General features: G+C 55.4%; 6 protein-coding genes across 6 annotated transcripts in view; 4 read left to right on the top strand and 2 right to left on the bottom strand.

Annotated features, from left to right (window-relative positions):
• Nucleotides 1–443, top strand: part of ACA1_170820 (uncharacterized protein) — a gene marked incomplete at both ends in the record, with an annotated part of 812 nt that extends 369 nt beyond the window's left edge. The window contains 2 exons of the mRNA XM_004356388.1: nucleotides 118–221; nucleotides 328–443. Of these exons, the coding sequence (XP_004356441.1) occupies nucleotides 118–221; nucleotides 328–443 (220 nt within the window). The remainder of the gene's footprint in view (nucleotides 1–117; nucleotides 222–327) is intronic.
• A 264-nt stretch (nucleotides 444–707) lies between these two features.
• ACA1_170810 (CDPalcohol phosphatidyltransferase superfamily protein) lies at nucleotides 708–3,623 on the bottom strand (the record flags this gene model as incomplete). Its single annotated transcript, XM_004356387.1, has 11 exons — nucleotides 708–807; nucleotides 922–1,100; nucleotides 1,317–1,398; nucleotides 1,480–1,584; nucleotides 1,907–2,039; nucleotides 2,328–2,422; nucleotides 2,593–2,696; nucleotides 2,839–2,948; nucleotides 3,102–3,205; nucleotides 3,367–3,459; nucleotides 3,559–3,623. The coding sequence occupies 11 exons, from the start codon at nucleotides 3,621–3,623 to the stop codon at nucleotides 708–710; spliced, it is 1,170 nt and encodes a 389-aa protein (XP_004356440.1).
• A 4,248-nt stretch (nucleotides 3,624–7,871) lies between these two features.
• Nucleotides 7,872–10,075, top strand: ACA1_170800 (integrase core domain containing protein; the record flags this gene model as incomplete). The annotated part of the gene is made up of 3 exons (XM_004356386.1): nucleotides 7,872–9,675; nucleotides 9,748–9,883; nucleotides 10,057–10,075. 3 exons carry the CDS (start codon nucleotides 7,872–7,874, stop codon nucleotides 10,073–10,075), a joined length of 1,959 nt encoding a protein of 652 aa, XP_004356439.1.
• Nucleotides 10,076–10,654: 579 nt separating this feature from the next.
• ACA1_170790 (uncharacterized protein) lies at nucleotides 10,655–11,202 on the top strand (the record flags this gene model as incomplete). The annotated part of the gene is made up of 2 exons (XM_004356385.1): nucleotides 10,655–10,904; nucleotides 11,183–11,202. 2 exons carry the CDS (start codon nucleotides 10,655–10,657, stop codon nucleotides 11,200–11,202), a joined length of 270 nt encoding a protein of 89 aa, XP_004356438.1.
• A 150-nt stretch (nucleotides 11,203–11,352) lies between these two features.
• Nucleotides 11,353–11,478, bottom strand: ACA1_170780 (uncharacterized protein; the record flags this gene model as incomplete). Its single annotated transcript, XM_004356384.1, has 1 exon — nucleotides 11,353–11,478. A coding segment is annotated over one exon (126 nt), but the record flags the coding sequence as incomplete, so codon positions are not given.
• Nucleotides 11,479–12,982: 1,504 nt separating this feature from the next.
• ACA1_170770 (ubiquitin specific protease 39 and snrnp assembly factor, putative) lies at nucleotides 12,983–14,081 on the top strand (the record flags this gene model as incomplete). Its single annotated transcript, XM_004356383.1, has 4 exons — nucleotides 12,983–13,238; nucleotides 13,406–13,485; nucleotides 13,600–13,749; nucleotides 13,782–14,081. Coding segments are annotated over 4 exons (786 nt in total), but the record flags the coding sequence as incomplete, so codon positions are not given.
• Nucleotides 14,082–14,155: the final 74 nt, after the last annotated feature.

Here is a 14,155-nt window from a genome sequence, read left to right as displayed (position 1 = left end):
CCCCCCCCCGCACCCCCAACCCCCAACCCCCAACCCCACATGCGGTGTGCGTCGTGTGTCGTGTTGCGTACGTGTGGTGGTGCTGCGTTGTGGTTCCACCGCCCGTGGCTCGGGCAGGTTCGAGCTGATCTTCCCGCCCGAGGTGCCGTTCGGGACCCCGCACGTGCCCCAGACCAACAAGTTCTACCAGAAGCTCATGCACCGCTTCTTCCCCACGCGAGGTAGCCCACACCCCAACCTGTGTGTCGTCTCGTTGGTCGCGTCGTGTCGCGTCGTGTCGCGTCGTGTGTGCAATGCAGGCATCACTCCACTCACCGCCAATGTCAGGGAACCTGCGGTGCTACGAGCTGTTCACGCTGTACCTGAGCACGCTGAGCGTGGAGACCGTGGCGCACCACGACCGGGAGCTCGTCAGCGTCCTGCTCAACCGGACTATGAAGTGAAGAGCCCCCCCCCCAAATGCCTCATTCTTTACCGCCATGTACCGTTAGCAAACACACGCGAAGACCACAACCGGGCTCAACAAAACGTGCAGCCACGCTGGCCTGGTGGACAAGGCCCGGCCACAGCAAAGTTGTGTAGGATGACTTGGTTGACACAGCTGTGACGAAGGACACGGCGCGGTGGTGTAACTGCTGATATATTATACGACGTACTACCCAGAGAGAGAGAGCACAGCCTGTGGCGAGGGAGTACGGGTACGACAACTATTGGCCTTTGTACCACTTGGCCTTGGGGATGCTGAGGCAGGAGATGCCGAGGAAGGCTGTTATCTCGTTCACGATGGTCCACGCATAGTGCACGAACCTGAAACACACACACACACCACACACAATAGCACACGCACCACCGCACGCGCACCACATCATACATTCGTCTGTTGTTCAGGGCCGCGAATAGCGAGGGCGCTAGAAGAAGTACCCCACGATGGTGATGGCGAGGTAGGCCCACATCACCAGCTCCTCGTCGATGGCGACCCCGAGGCTCGCTGGGAGCACGTGCGGCGACAGGGAGCACAGGACGGCGAGGGCCAGGGGCAGCATCGGGCGCTGCAGCAGGGCGTACTCCATCTTGCACAGATGGCTCAAAATGAGCCGCGACTGTCCACACAGGTGTGCATGCGCGCGCGCGGCGCCGGTTAGTTGGCTGCTTACGTTCGTTATGCCCGCCTCCCCCCCGCAACGGGAGGTAGGTAGGTCGGGCAGTCGCTGACGCCCACAGCGAGGGCGCAGGGGCGGGGTCACTCTGGCGGGGGCGGCAGCGGGGGCGGTAGGTGGTTCGTGGTGCGTGGCTGGGGGCGTGTGAGGTCCACGTACCGACATTTCGCCAAACCCGATGCCGACCGCCATTTGCAGGGCGTGAGGGTGGGCCGACCACAGGGACCTGCTGGCGGTATACCTGCGGAGACGGAGCGGCCCATGTGAGGTTGCGGCGGCGGCGGCGGCGGCGGCGGCGGTGGTTTGGTGGAGGCAATAGTACCAGAGGGCGACCATGGCCCAGTAGATGAAGAAAGTGGCCACGCCCTTGAGAGCTGGCCCCACAGGCTGGTTCGTCTTGGCCTTGTGCGCCAGCACCGACTTAATGCTGAGGAACCAGCCCCATCGCCAGACCCATCGCCAAACGGACGGACGGACGGACGGAAGGAAACACCACCACCAGCCGTCACACCACGTCGTGGTGGTGGTGGTGGTGGTGGTGGTGGTGGTGGTGGTGGTGGTGGTGGTGGTGGTGGTGGTGGTGAACAGTTGAGTGCCGGGAGGAGCTGTGTGTCGTGTGTGTCGTGTGTGTCGTGTGTGTGTCGTGTGTGTGTCGTGTGTGTGTCGTGTGTGTGTCGTGTGTGTGTCGTGTGTGTGTCGTGTGTGTCGTGTGTGTCGTGTGTGTCGTGTGTGTCGTGTGGGCAGTGTACTTGTAGTAGAAGGTGACGAGCATGGGAGTCACCGAGAGGAAGACGCACACGGTGCGCACTTCCCAGTCGGGCCACTCACCGGGGAGGGCGAAGGGCAGCACGGCCTTCCAATTCTGCAGCCAAAACTGCGGCCCTGCTCGACACGCACACGACGCACACGACACACACGACACGACACGGCACAACACAACACAACGTACACATCACGCACGTTGCATAAGGTACGCGCCCACCCGCCGCCCCCGCCGCCAGGATGGTTAGTCCCGACTGACGCCAACCTTCAGCCCCCTCTTTCTGCAGCAGCACTGGGTGCGCAGTAGGATAAAACCGGCCGTCCCCTTCGGAGAGAGGAGCAAAGGGCGGCCGCCACACGAGTGGGGAGGTTGAGGGTGCAGGCCGCGCGCGCGCGGGGAGGGGGTACCTGCGAACGCCGTCCACAGGTAGGAGAAGAGGAGGATCTTGAGTCCCTCCGTCGGCCCGTTGAAGAACCCCAGGAAGAAGGTGCCCGTGTGGTACCTGGCCGCACCCACCGCCCACCGCCGCCAGCGGAAGCGCGTGAGCAAATGAGGTGGAGGGGCGTTTTGGGGGGGGGGCTGTAACGACTGGCCCAGCGTTGTGTGTCGTGTGTGTGTGTGTGTGTGTGTGTGTGTGTGTGTGTGTGTGTGTGTGTGTGTGTGTGTGTGTACTCTTCCCAGGAGGCCAGCCAGAAGGCGGCGGACATGGTGACGAGCTCGAGCATCGAGTAGAAGGTGCCGAATTGGTAGATGCACGACGCCGTGCACGCTCCCACCTGCGAACCACGACCGCCGCAACGATGGCTCAGATTAGCCATCAGCCACGGTGTATTCATTCGTTCGTTCCTGGCCCTCTTCTTGGCCACGTGTCCAGAAGATTGTGGTGGCGGTGGTGGAAGGTGGGTGGGGCTGGCGTACGGCAACAGCGAGGCAATCGCAGCCGTGATCGAAGAGTTCGCCCAGGGGAGACGACGTGCCGGTGCGGCGCGCCTGGCGCCCGTCCAGGTTGTCCAGTAGCGAATACCATTCTACACACGACACACACACGACACACACGACACCATATTGAGCTGGTCAGTATAGCCGCTGCCAGCTGCCCCTCTCTGATAGAGTGTCGTGCGTGCTGTGCATGGCGCACGAGGAAGAGGAGGAGGAGAGAAAACGTGGGCGGGGGGGGGGACCGATGGCCAAAGCGGAGAGAGCAAAGACCCAGGCAGGAGCGGGACCCTCCATGAGGGGCAGGTGGTAGGCCACCACCAAATAGTTGGCCAGCAGCCCGAAGAATCTGCGCACGTGCCGCCGCCGCCGCCACGGCACACGTCAGGGTGGTCCACGTTGCGCGGTGGCGGCTGGTGGTGCGTGGTGCCCAGCACCCGAGCCCCCCCCCACAAACCACCCCCAGCAGGAGCAGCATCACACGTCGGAAGCGAGGAGGGGCAGCCTTACCCGAAGAGCGTCACGAGGTTGGGCGCGATCCAGTGGGGCACAAACCGGATGGAGTAGTTCCAGTAGGGCTGCAGCACATAAATACTCAACGGACTACACGCCCGCACCACGACCACCACGCGATGAGCACTTGGATTCGCTTGCGGCGGCGGCGGCGGCGGGGTCGTGCCAGGCAGGCTGGTGAGTGCGTACCTGACGTCGATGACACTGTACTTGTACTTGTGCAGGTTGCCGAGGTGCTCCGAGGAGATGTGCATTCTTGGTTCGCCGCTGCAAAAATTATTAAAATCAAAAAACTGCTTTTACGAAAAGAGAAAAAGAGAAAAAGAGAAAAAGAAGCAGGAATTCCCGTTTCCTGTCGGGGTTTTCAGTCTGGAAACAGTTGCGCTCGCCCCACAACAAACGTCACGGCATGGGCAATGTAGAGGGACACCCACCAACGGAGGAGCCAGCAAAACATAAGCAGCAGCCAAACGAAGAGGAAGCAGCTTCCGCCCTACACCACTTCTGCGCGCAGCGCGACGTGGGGGCTGTCTCCTCCACTGCTGGCGGGTCCTTTTCTTCCTCCTCCTCGTCTTCTTCTTCCTCACACCCGCTACACAAACTGGGGTCCCGCGCCCCGCCGCCGCCTCCCCGCCCCACGCAACCGCAACCCATTCTCGCACCACCGGGCGGTGGCCGGCGCTGTACAGAATCCGACGTCTCCGCGCCGGGGCGACCGCGGGCGCCTTCGTCGTCGGCTGTGCACCTGCATACCACCTCCCATGCCCCGGGAGCCCGCAGCTTGTCCTCTGGCTCGCCAGGCTCCTTGCCCTCCTCGCTTCCAGCCGGGGCGGGAGGTGCGAGGAAGCGCCACAAGTGCCCACGGGGGCAGGGGGTGCAGTACTCGTGGGCAGCCCTCGCCAGCGCCAGCTCTCCACGGTCGCCCTCACCTCCTCTCGCCCTCGCCCCTCGTTTGACTATCACCACTGCCTCTGTCACAACTACGACAGCAGCAGCCACAACTCCAGTGGTGCCCACATCTGGTGGCTTGTCTACGGTTTTAAGTACCTGAGCAATGCCTCATCCTTTGTTGTGACTCCCCCACCATTGTACAGCAGGCTCACATTGCCTTTCCACCAACAACAACTTTTGAAAGGAGATGTCTAACTAGCAGTAGCCATCATTTCTTGAAGTGTGGCTGAGGAAACCCCAGTGTTGGGATCAAAGGAGTGACACTGAATGCAGCCTCCATCAAACTCCTCAAGGGCTCCTTCCACAACAAGACAGGTATGACTGCCCCTATGTGCCCATGTGTGTTGTCACATGTGTCATGTGTGTGTTGTGTGTGTGTCATGTGTGTCATGTTGCTCATCATTGGCACAAATCTCCAGTATTTGCTGGAGCTCAAGCTGGAGGATGGCAGTGCCACAGGCCCTCATGTCCAACAAGGTATGCCTCTCTTCCACCATTCATGATTGTGTTGTGTGTCTGTGAATGTTGTCTTCTGAGACCATGTTCTGGATATGGAGAAAGGGTATTAGTCAGAGCAGGGAAAAGCTGCTGTGCAGTCTATGTGATGATTGTTGTTGATGATGCAGTATTCAGGCATGTCATCTTTAAGGATGCACAGAGAGGGAGGCAGCTCTTGAACAAGCAGATGCTCCATGGTCAGAATGCCCATCTTATTCATTGATGTAGAGAGAACTCTGTGTCCTCTAGTGGTCACCAACTGATCATTCAACTTCACATGATCTGCACAGAGGACACCATAACACTTGAGATGGCCTCCTCAGGAGGCATGGAGAGCTCCTCTTCTGTGGGCTAGGAGATGAATTAGCAAACATTCTATCACATACACATATGCAGTTGTGGTGCATAATCAGCTTCACAAACAGCATGAAAAGCAACAGCATACAATGGGCACATTTTGTGCAGGCCCTTGCTTATATCCACCTGTATCCAACCCGTCGCCAGGTGCCATCCCTAAAACCCCTCAACCTGAACAAAGTAGCTAACTGGCTTTAGCCATCCAGAGCAGCATTGTTCTTGGCTGTTCTGCATCAACTTGCAAGAAACAGTGCTGCCACACCTCATCACCCTGGCAAACATGATTGATGAGATCAGGTGGGATGATACCCCTGACTTCCCCTATCTCTTCACAGGTGCAGTGAGGTTTCTATCATGATTTAATCATCCCCTCTAGCATTTTGCCTGACTGCATTCCACAGGAATGGTTGATACCTTTCCTATTGAAGTGGAGAAGCCTGAACATAGGGAGCTATGACAAGCCCTCTTCACCAACAAGTACAGCACAACAGTCTACAGGTGCATCATACAAGGGCAGATGAGGGCCAGTACAGAATAGTATCTGTCCCAGAAAAGATACTCCTGGCCCTAATGGGATAAATCCCAGACTAACCCTGCAGCCCTTGCCACCCAGCACAACCTAGTACATGAGCTCCCCTTTTTATATTTTTCTCCTCATCATGCCTCACCTATCAAATACAGCGACCTTGAACTGCAACACCTGCTGAGGTGCTTGAGGCTGTAACATCTGGAAATGCATCTGCCCCACCAAGTACATCACACCTGATGGCCATACCATCAACATCCAGAAGCCAGCCATGATCACCTTTGATGTCATGGACTGCAGCATGAGCTCACTGCTGCCAAAGCTGCATCCCTCACAGAGGAGAAGTCCATGCTGCCCCATTCTGAATCTACAAGCTTCCACAACGCTGACTTGAAGCCTTGGCCAAAGGTCTCCATATGCTTCTCTTATTGGCACTCTTTTCTTCCACTTTACTCATGTCTCTCTTTCACTGCAGTCCTCTTCCAAAGCTGCTGTGCCTACATTGAAGCAACGCCACAAGGCTCAGGTGGAGCTGCAGAAGAAATACAGCCCTTGCATGACTGGCCTGCTGCACAGGCTACTTGCCAAACCTCTCCAATTTCATGGCTGGTTCGTCCTTCCTCTTCCCTATCCATTTTTTTTTATTCATTGACAACTTCCAATGTGATTGGAGGTTTTATTTGTTGACAAATTACAATGTGTATTGGATGCCATGGAACGACTTTCCACAACCTGCAGCATTGGCTTCTACATCAGCTCTTCTCCTTCCAACATCACCCACAGCATCATGGACATAGAAGCACAAGAGCCTCCAAGTTTTCCATCTTCTCCACTTTTCCTTCACTTCCCCCTCCTTGCTTCTGACCCTGTCATCAGCAGCTTCAATGTCCTCATCTTCTCCCACCACCATGTCCCTCTGCCCTCCATCTGGCGCCCTTATCCTATTACTGCCATTCCAGAGCCTCACTGCTACCTTCACCACATCCCCATTTTATCATGTACATGTACACAATACTCATCACCTGTTTTGCTCACCTTCTCCCTTACTCCAGTACAGCTGTCATGCTCCCAACTCAACCTCTGTATACATGCAATGATCATGACTAAGGAACTGGAAATACTTGCCACATCAAGCTGTTGAGTCTCACTTCCACAAGATGTTCAAAGGTGAACACAGGCACATCAAGTTCCCTTGGTTCTGTGCATTTTTAAGGTCTTTTCTTGCATTTTCTACACATTTTCTGTTCACATTTCTCAGATTATGTGCATTGAACTTGTTGGATACTCTTCATCTCTCTCTCTCTCTTCTTTTTTCTCTATCTTTCTTTATGTTTACCTTTCTTTTCTTTATTCCCTCTTATTTCCTCTGACTTCACACTTGTACTGTTTCAGATCTCCTCAATACATTACCTTTTTCCTTTCAGACATCTTCATGTCTCTTTAGCTTCTCAGCTTCTCGTCTTCTTCACCTCCAACAGGTTATGGGCCCATGCTACATCTAGTGCCACTCTCAACAACAATCACCACATCTCTGTGTACAAATTCTTTCAATCTGGTTCACCATTACACCATGAGTAACAACACCAACACCAACATCAACGGTCTTCAAGTCACACCGCTTCGAGACCAATCGTCCTTTGCTGAGTGGATTTGAACTGTATGCCTTGCTCTCCATGAACAAGGACACTCGAAATATGTCACCACCGACTACACTGTGATCGTCCAGGCGGTGGATGACTATGACGCTGAGCATATGGCACATCTGTTTGAGGCTCTTGACATCACATCAACAATCTCCATCGCGTTGGAATCCACTTCTGGCAAGAAGTCGTTGGCCGCGAAGGCGAAGTCGGAAGACGTCAAGAAGAAGCAGATTGCCGCCTTCGTTGGAGATGAACTGGCCCTCAAGGCCGCTCGCGAGCTGTGTAAGGGACGTTGCAAAACCTTTGTCTTCATCTGCAGTACTATTGCCCCTGAGCTACTTGAGGACATATCCGGCATGAGTGACGGCTGCCCTCTAGCTCTCTGGATGGCGATCAATAATTGATATGGCAACAACGACGTCGCCCTCCAAGCCGCGCGGCGCGACCTTGGATGGCCTGACTTCTACCTGGTTTGCCCCGGTGACACTGTGCGCTCCATCTGGGCACGGATCCAGGCCCTCATCAACATGCTCGCCATCGAGACCGGAGGACACAAGATGTCGGAACGGAGCCGCCTCATGATTCTCGCAACAGCCCTCAAAAGCATCAACCCGGCTTTCGAGGCTCAATTCAATGCACTCGCCGACGACACGGCCACAGAGGCCGTTCTCAAGGCACTCGACCACGTCGAGGCCTCCCATCATGCCAGCCCCAGCTCTGACACCATCCTCTACGCCGGCCAAGGCCAGCACCACGGGCGTCCGGCATTCCAACACCGTCAAGCGCCGTACGGCGCGCACGCGCAGACGCCGCCGAACTCTCTGCCACCGCGGCACCCGACTGGGCCTCGCTTGCCACGCCAGCAACGTCGTGACAACTGGGGCAGCGACAGAGGCCGCTGGTGCTCCCTGCACAACTCCAGTGGTCACTCGCTGGAGGAATGTCGCGAGGCTGCCGCTCGTGGTCTCGCCGGCGCCACGCCTCGAGCTACTCCCCAGACCGCGCACACCGCCGCTCTTGCTGCGATGACTGCCGCCGCCGTCGCGGCTGCGTCTTCTTTCCTGCTACACACGCCGCAGTCGTCCATTCTCGCCGCCATGACCGCCGCCACCGCTGCAGCCCACCCAAGCGATTTCGCCATTGTCAGTGAGTCTGCTGCCGGTGCTGCTCTCTCCTCTGAGCCGACACCCAATAAACCATTCCAGAACTACTCAGTCTTCTCCCTGGTCGCGCCCATCCATCTACCTACCATCGCCGACACCAGCGCCACGCAACACACCACCAACCAAAGGGACCTGCTCCACAACTTCATTCCTCTCGCGCTCCCGTCGAGGCTGGTGTGCGCCGACGGCGGACACATCGAGTGTCTGGGGCACGGCACCCTGCGCAGCACCACCATTGTCGACGGCCAGGCCAGCAACATCATGATGTGTGATGTCGCATACATACCTGGCGCTTCACACACTCTGATCTCACCTCAGCAGCTACTGGATGCCGGGTGCCGGGTCGCGTTCGACCAGCAATGCGGATTCCTATTCTACCTGGACGACAAACTACACCTGTTCAGCTACTGGAGTGGGAACCTCTACTATTTCAACATCACCTTCACTCCAGCTGACATTGCCACACCACATGCCGCGCTTGTGGCGGCCACCTCACCACTGTGCCTTGATCTCATTCACCATCGGCTTGGCCACGTCAGTGAACGGCGATGCCACGAGTTCGTCCGGCAGTCCGCCGACCTCAGCGAGCGTGAGAAGCGCGCGGCTCTGTCATCCTCGCTGTCGCCCATCTGTGACGTCTGCCTTGCTGGGAAGCAGACCGTGCGTGGCGTCAGCAGGGTACCATGCACGAACCACTCCGTGCGAGGCGCCTACCCCGGCGATCTCCTCTCACTTGACCTGATTGGGCCGATGAGGCACCAATCAGCTGGTGGGCACGCCTACCTACTCACCGTCACCGATTCGTACTCGCACATGCATTTCGTTCGCCCGCTGCCCAACAAGACCTCCACCGCCATCCATGCGGCTCTTCAGGCGATTGCTGCCTCGTTCCCTCCGGCGGTGCGCATCCATCAGGTCCATCTCGACAACGCACGCGAGCTCAACGCGCTCATGGGTGCATGGATCCTTGACATCGGCGCCAAAAGGGAGCCTACACCACCCTACACGTCTGAATACAACAGTGTCGTCGAGCAGTTTAACCGCGAGGTTATGACGCGCGTTCAGTGCCTGCTCTTCAACGCTCGCCTCCCCAGCGAGTGGTGGGCTGAGGCTGCACGCTACGCATGCAACGTCATCAACCTGACGCCCACTCAGGCCAACCTGGACAGTGCATCCCCGTATCTGCTTTGGAATGGCGTCGCACCGCCGTCCAGACACATTCACGTGTTTGGCGCTCCAGGTCGGATGCGCCTGCACGCACACGAGCGGCACAAGATCTCCAAGCAGTCTGTGCCTGTGCGCTTCATGAGCGTGGTGGACTACTCACTGTCCACCTACTGGGTCTACATTGTCAGCCAACGCCGCATTGTCGACACGTGCAATGTTGTCTTCAACGAACGCTGCGCGTCGTGTCCTCCAGATGACCGCCCACCGCCCACGCACATCTGCGTCCCTCTGCTACTGGACAATGATGACGACACGCTGGCTACACTGTCTTCCCCGATCCTGGGCGGTGATGCAATTGCCAACACGCCTGCCGACTCCACAGAGACCGCGTCGACCCATGAACCGCCATTGCCTGACCTGGCTAGCCCTGACTGTCCCACGCCAATGGCCTCAGGCGCTGCGGCCAGTGTCTCTCCGCCAGCGCCCTTGGACGTCAGTCCAGCAGGTCCTGCGTCTCACACGGCAACTGCTCCGGCCACGGCAACGCCTCCGGAGTGCACCCCGACAAGCACGCAGATCATCGGCTCAGCACGCGGCTCCACCACAACCAGCAGCAAGCAGATCGAGCGGGCAGCCGCCGCAAGCGCGAAGTACAGCGGCGAAACTGTGGCGGTCACCCGATCCGGCCGCAACGTGCGCCAACCTGCGAGGCTGAACCTGCTCTCCTCTCTTGCCCACGAGGCGCCCACACACGCGGCCCACACAATGCTCCAACTACGGCGAATGGACCACGCGCTGAACCTCGCCCAGCACACCACCACTGTTCCACAAACCTTCAGGGAAGGCGAAGGTTCTCAAGTTGAAGTATGGGAGTGTACATGTCATCAAAGTCAATCCCAGCCTTCTGCGAGAAGCCACATGCGACAAAGTGGGCTTTGAAGATCTTGAGGGCCTTCAGCTTGAGAACCCAGCATGTGCTGATGGCCTGTCAACCAGACAAGCAGGCCCCTCTGGTGTGGAACTGCACTCTCGACACCTTCCTCGTCCAGATTGGCTTCACAGTGGCATCCATGGACCTGTGCCTCTACGCCTTGCACAATCACTGTGCTAGCAGTGATGGTGACCAGGGACCCTATGACCCAGAGCTTCACTGCACCTTCATCCACTCCAGCTCCAGTGGCAGACCGCTCGTCATCCTATCCGTCTACGTTGACAATCTCCTGATTGTCAGTTCGCCCGTCGACGTTGATGCCTCCGTTAGAAACTGAAGTGAACGTGCAATCTCTTTCAACTCAAGGGGGAGTGTTGGATACTCTTCATCTCTCTCTCTCTCTCTCTTTTTTTCTCTATCTTTCTTTATGTTTACCTTTCTTTTCTTTATTCCCTCTTATTTCCTCTGACTTCACACTTGTACCGTTTCAGATCTCCTCAATACATTACCTTTTTCCTTTCAGACATCTTCATGTCTCTTTAGCTTCTCAGCTTCTCGTCTTCTTCACCTCCAACAGAACTGGCCAAAGTGTACTGATGACACCAGTCTGTTTCTGGAGGGTGTGCAGATGCTGGTGTTACAGCCCTGACAATCTGTACATGCTGCCAGATAGTTAGTGAAAAAGAGTGAAAAGGAGAAAGACCAACTGTCTCCTGCTTGACTGTTACCAGCTTCAGTGTATATACTTGAGAGATGTTGGTCATCACACAGGTTGGCAGCAGTGAAGTGCTTGTTCAAGAGGCAAACAGAGCCCTGGGGGAGTGGTAGGTAGCTGTTGTGCTTGCCAGCCACTGTCTTGTTGAACTGCTTCCCTTACCATGTGTGCATGCTTGCAGTTCTTGTCAGCACAGGTGATGATGTTGTAGTTGGCAAGGCCTGGTGCCAGCTCAGCCACCAACTGGTGTGCTGCCTCTGCTCCAGACTACACTGAAACTCACCTTAAACTTGTGGTCATTTGAAATGAGACGTCCAGTCATTTTGAAAAGTGATTTTGTTTGTGAGTATAAGCTCATAAAAATAGTTTTGATAACACAAAAATGGTTTTAATTTAAGAATAGCAAGACAAAATTGGGAGCATCTTGAGAAATGGCAGACTGATAAAATCACTTTTAACTCCATAAATTCCAAGTTTTTATCAAATCATTTTCATCTCAAATCCCTCAATATGACTTATAAGCAGTGGTCTAGCATGTCAAAATCACACATGCAGATCCATATCTTCAAAACTGCCCTATAAATCAAAAATGTCAAATCTCACACAATTTTAGCACAAATATTCCACAGTCATTTGTGACCTCTCATTTCAAATGACCACAAGTTCTTAAGTTTCCACAAGTTTACTCACCTGGGTCCCTGTCCCACCTGTGCCATGACCAACAACTCAATGTCACACCATGAGAGAGAGGGTCAAGGCAAATAAGAAGGAGCTTCTGACTCTGGTAGAACATGAGCACACCTGCTATCACCAAAACCAACTGGAGGCTTTGGTGGATCCTCAAAACTGCATGTCAATCATAATGGACAGTTCAACTGATGTCATGCTTCCCTTCCACATCCCAACCCCATGCCTATTGCAAATGGCTGTTACCAAATGGTGTCTTTCAAACATTCAGATCTCCTCCCTGTTGGCCATATGCACAAGGATCTAGACCATCTGTTTTCTACCTTACTTGTCAGGATGCATCCTGAACCTTGTCTTCCTCAATGATTATGTGTCCACTGATTCCAGTGGGAAGGCCCTGTCAATATCCTTTGGGATAATCCCAGCCACTCAACCTCCTACACCATCTCCTGCCCACCTTTACTCTATTATTCTCCACAACACTTTCCTTCCACTCCACAACCTGTAATACTGTACTGAACTGCAACAGTCCTTGATTGACCTCATCCAGCAATTCAAGGAACCTCTCTTGATCTTTTGGCTCACCCCTTTGTATGGGTATGCAACTCCCTGCTGAGGAACCCTGCCAATTGCCCATGACAGTTGCAGTGTACTGGATTGTACTATGCACCCTGAACTTCACCAGTGACTGGTGCATGCATGACAACAGTGGGATGAACATCCATGCAACACTGACTCAAACACCATATTGATGTCACACAATATCCAACATATTCCATCATATAGGTGATGTTGAGGCAGTGAGCCACCAATGGGGCAGAGGAGGAAACAGCATGGCATGGCATAGCACAGCACAGCATGATGGCATGGCACAGCACAGCGCTGGGCTACATTTCTTCTATTTTTTTGTCGACCCTGTGGGAAAGAAGTAAACTTTTTCTTTTTCTTTCTCGGTCCAGTCCAGCAGAAACCAGCATGGAGCAGCAGCAAGAGGGCGAGAAGGAGAGCGGGGTGGAGGTCGTTAAGCGGAAACAGCCTACCTCGTCCGAAAACCAAAACGATTCTGTGGCAGGAGCTGAAGGTAGCCACAGCAAAAGACCCAAGCACGTAGATGATGAGCAAGACGAGAGTCGCAGGGGAGCACACGCAACGGGGGCCGTGGTGAGACGCTGTCCCTACCTCGACACGGTGAACCGTGCCCTGCTGGACTTCGATTTCGAAAAAGTGTGTAGTGTGTCATCGACCAACGTAAACGTCTACGCGTGCCTCACGTGTGGCAAGTACTTCCAAGGCACGCCTTCTCCCTTCTCCACTTGTCGTTAATCTTATTCCATCCTCACTTTTCCCTTCTTATGCTGCCGTTGATGCTGGTGGTTTACGTCTGTGGGGACCCCGCAGGAAGGGGCCGAGGATCGCACGCCTACTACCACAGCTTGCAAGCGGACCACCACGTGTTCATTAATCTCCTCAACGAAAAGGTACCTTTTTGTCCACTACATGCCCCCAGCCTACTTCTGGGCCGTGTAGTAGTAGGCGCCCGTATCGGCCGGCTGCTCAGTGCGCGCTACGGATGATTAACCGTGGCCGGCCAGGTTTACTGCCTGCCCGATGGCTACGAGGTGCAGGATCCCTCGCTGGACGACATCAAGGTAATCGCCCTGGCCCAACATGCTGGCACCTTTGCCGCGTCCGATCCGATGGATCTCGCAATGGGCGACGACGCTAACAACTCGTTGGGTTTTGTGGGTATTCACTCCCAACGATTTGTGTGCAGTTCGTGCTGCATCCTCGCTACACGCGCGAACTTGTGACGAAGCTGGACAGCATCGCCCTCCCGTCCCATGCGCTGGATGGTTCGGTCTACTATCCGGGTGTGGTGGGCCTCAACAACATCAAGAACAACGACTACATCAACGCCGTCGTTCATTCCCTCGCTCATGTTCGCCCTCTTCGTGATTTTTTCCTCCTCGAGGAGAACTACCGCGATGTACGCACCTCTCCACCCCCCCCCCCGGAGGCCTCCGTGAGACGGTTGTCGAGCCTCCCAGAGTGTCGCTGCAACGTTGTGGGTAACGACAACTCACGGCGCGGTGGTGTACCGTCGGTTTTGTGGCAGTGCAAGTCTCATCTGGTTCACACGTTCGGAGA

This window comes from Acanthamoeba castellanii, assembly GCF_000313135.1.
Source record: "Acanthamoeba castellanii str. Neff unplaced genomic scaffold scf7180000084741, whole genome shotgun sequence".
NCBI classification, from domain to species: domain Eukaryota; phylum Discosea; order Longamoebia; family Acanthamoebidae; genus Acanthamoeba; species Acanthamoeba castellanii.
Note: the sequence above shows the minus strand (reverse complement) of the source record. Positions and strands in the feature narration are given on the sequence as shown.